The 2980-nt window shown below is 34.6% G+C and overlaps 1 protein-coding gene across 1 annotated transcript; it reads left to right on the plus strand.

Moving 5' to 3' along the window:
• Positions 1–213: 213 nt before the first annotated feature.
• On the plus strand, positions 214–714 carry LOC107812857 (zinc finger BED domain-containing protein RICESLEEPER 4-like). The gene has a single exon (XM_075220926.1). The coding sequence runs from the start codon at positions 214–216 to the stop codon at positions 712–714; it is 501 nt and encodes a 166-aa protein (XP_075077027.1).
• The last annotated feature ends 2266 nt before the right edge of the window (positions 715–2980 follow it).

Consider the following 2980-nt stretch of genomic DNA (forward strand, 5'->3'; position numbering starts at 1 on the left):
ATTTATACTACACTGCTTGATACTACATTGCTTGATTTCTTCCTAAAATGTTGTATCGCTGCTTGATTTCTTTTAAAATGTTGTATAAATTCACAGTGTATCGCTGCTTGATTTCTATTGAATACTGATTTATACTACACTGCTTGATTTCTTCCTAAAATGTTGTATCGCTGCTTGATTTCTTTTAAATCAAATTCACAGTGACACAAAAACATGGCTAAAAATATCATGATTGATAAGGTGATTGGTGAAAGTGGAGCTTCTAATTCAAATGCCACATCACAATCTCAATCAGTTCAATCGAAAGCAAAAAAACAAAGAAAAAAGAGGTCTGTTGCATGGGAATATTTCGACCAAATTATTGATCCGGAAGGAAATCAAAAGGGTGTTTGTAAACATTGCAAAAGAGAATATTTTGCCGATTCAAAAGATAATGGTACGAAATCACTCCTTACACATATGGCCAAGTGTTTAAAAATGCCTTTAGATGTTGCAAAAAGTCAATCAAAACTAGGCTTTAACCCTATTCCGGGGGGTAATAAGGGTGATGTAGCCGTTGTTCCTTGGAAATTTGATCAAGAACAATGTAGGAAGGCTTTGTGTCGTATGGTGATCGTTGATGAACTTCCTTTCAGCTTTGTTGAAAAGGAAGGTTTTATGAATTTTATGAAAGTTGCACAACTTTTTTTCGAATTCCTTCACGTAGAACTCTGACTCGGGACTGTTTTGATCTTTTTAATGATGAAAAACGTAAGTTGGTAAAGCTTTTTAAAGATCAGAGAGTTTGCCTTACCACTGATACTTGGACTTCCTTACAACGAATAAATTATATGTGTATTACTGTTCATTGGATTGATAGTGAATGGAAAATGCATAAAAGAATTGTCAACTTTTGTCCTATTTCTAGTCATAGGGGGAAGATATGGCAAATAGTATTGTTAATTGTTTGAAAGAGTGGGGGTTACAAAAGATTTTCACTGTCACAGTTGATAATGCTAGTTCAAATGATGTGACGGTGAAGGAGCTTTCTAAGAAGTTAACTAAATGGGGGACCAATTCTATGAATGGTAAGCACCTTCACGTGAGGTGTATGGCTCATATTATGAATCTTGTTGTTCAGGATGGTATAAAAGAATCAATTGTGTCTATTGAACGTATTAGGCAAGCAGTGAGATATATCAGGCAGTCTCCTGCTAGGTGGAAAAAGTTTCAGGAATGTTGTGATAAAGGAAATCTAGTTAGGAAATCTTTATGTTTGGATGTTCCTACAAGGTGGAATTCTACATACTTAATGTTGAACAGGGCTATTGAATATGAGAGTGCAATTTTAGAATATGTTGATCATGATATTGGCTTGTCACATCATCTTGAGTTTGTTGATATTGTAAATGGAAGTCCTGCAGGTACACTTTTGAGTAGTGATTGGGAGGATGTAAAGAAATTGACAAAATTTCTTGAAATCTTTTATAAGCTTACTGTAAAGGTATCTGGCTCACTTTATGTTACATCAAATCATCATTTTCTTGAAATTTGTGAAGTTGTTGTTTACTTGAAACAATTGATATTAAATGAAGATGTTTTGTTGGGTTTAATGGCAAAGAAGATGAAGGAGAAATTTGATAAGTATTGGGGTGATCCAGAAAAAATGAACAAAATGATTTTCATTTCATGTGTTTTGGATCTTCGGTACAAGTTTGATTCTGTTAGTTTTGCACTTGCGAAGATGTTCGAAGAGAAAGGGCCAATTATTGCGAAGGGAGTACATACATACATGACTTCATTGTTTGATGAGTATGTAAAGTCTTATTCAAAAGATAAAGTTTGTCGTCCCTCTTCATGTTTATCTAACTCTTCATTGGACACAATGGAAACTTCAAATGGATCTTTTGGTTCTTTCTTTGAAGAATTAAAAAGACATAAAGCTGGGATTGGAGGTTCAGATTCTAAATCAGAATTGGAAAAATATCTAACAGAAGAAGTTGAAAATGAAATAGCAGACGGTAATATATTGCTTTGGTGGAAAGTAAACTCACCTAGATTCCCCATTCTTGCTGAGATGGCTCGGGATGTATTATCTATTCCTATTTCAAGTGTTGCATCTGAATGTGCATTTAGCACTGGAGGGCGTATTCTTGATTCATTTAGGAGTTCATTGACTCCTAAATTGGTGGAAGTTCTCTTGTGCCTTCAAGATTGGCTTCGAAGTGAGCCATTACCTATAAGTGTTGAGGAAGATTTAGATGTTCTCGAGCAACTAGAACAAGGTAGCAATATTTTAATTTGTTTGATTGTATATTATTTTTATAAATAGTTTATTTAATATTTTTGTTGTTTGACTTGTTAATATATATTGTCATAGATTTTGCCAATCTTGGAAACGAACCGTGCGATGATGATATGTAGAATCTTAGATAGTTGTAAGTTAAAACTTTGGTAAGTTAATTATTCAACTTATATGTTATACATAGTATGATTACAAATATTACTTGCTTAATATATTTTCTTGTTATGGTGTGGGCAGGTAAGAGTGTAGTTACAACCGGTAGGAAGATAATTGGAGCAACAAACCCATTGGAGTCTGCTGCTGGCACCATTCGTGGTGATTATGCTATTGACATTGGGAGGTAAAACATCTAATTTCCCAGTTTAGTGTTTGCTATAACGTACATTTGTCTCCTAACACCATGTTAAAACTCAGTTGACAACTTCTCTGCTGAATGATGTTATGTAATTCAGTTGACAACTTCTCTGTTAATGATTTTTCACCAAAGTCATAGTGCTGAGCAATTGAGCATTGCAACAGAAAATGGCATTTGTGCCAAGTTCACCTTTTCTTTTATGGCTTCGTTGATAGCCACAATTCTGTTGAGAGCGCTAAGAAGGAAATTGCTCTTTGGTTTCCTGAAGGTGTCGCGCAGTGGCAGAGCAGCCTTCACTCTTGGATGTATGAGTAAAAGATATTATGAGTTAACTAGCTTAT

The sequence above is a fragment of the Nicotiana tabacum genome, chromosome 9 (assembly GCF_000715075.1).
Source record: "Nicotiana tabacum cultivar K326 chromosome 9, ASM71507v2, whole genome shotgun sequence".
NCBI classification, from domain to species: domain Eukaryota; kingdom Viridiplantae; phylum Streptophyta; class Magnoliopsida; order Solanales; family Solanaceae; genus Nicotiana; species Nicotiana tabacum.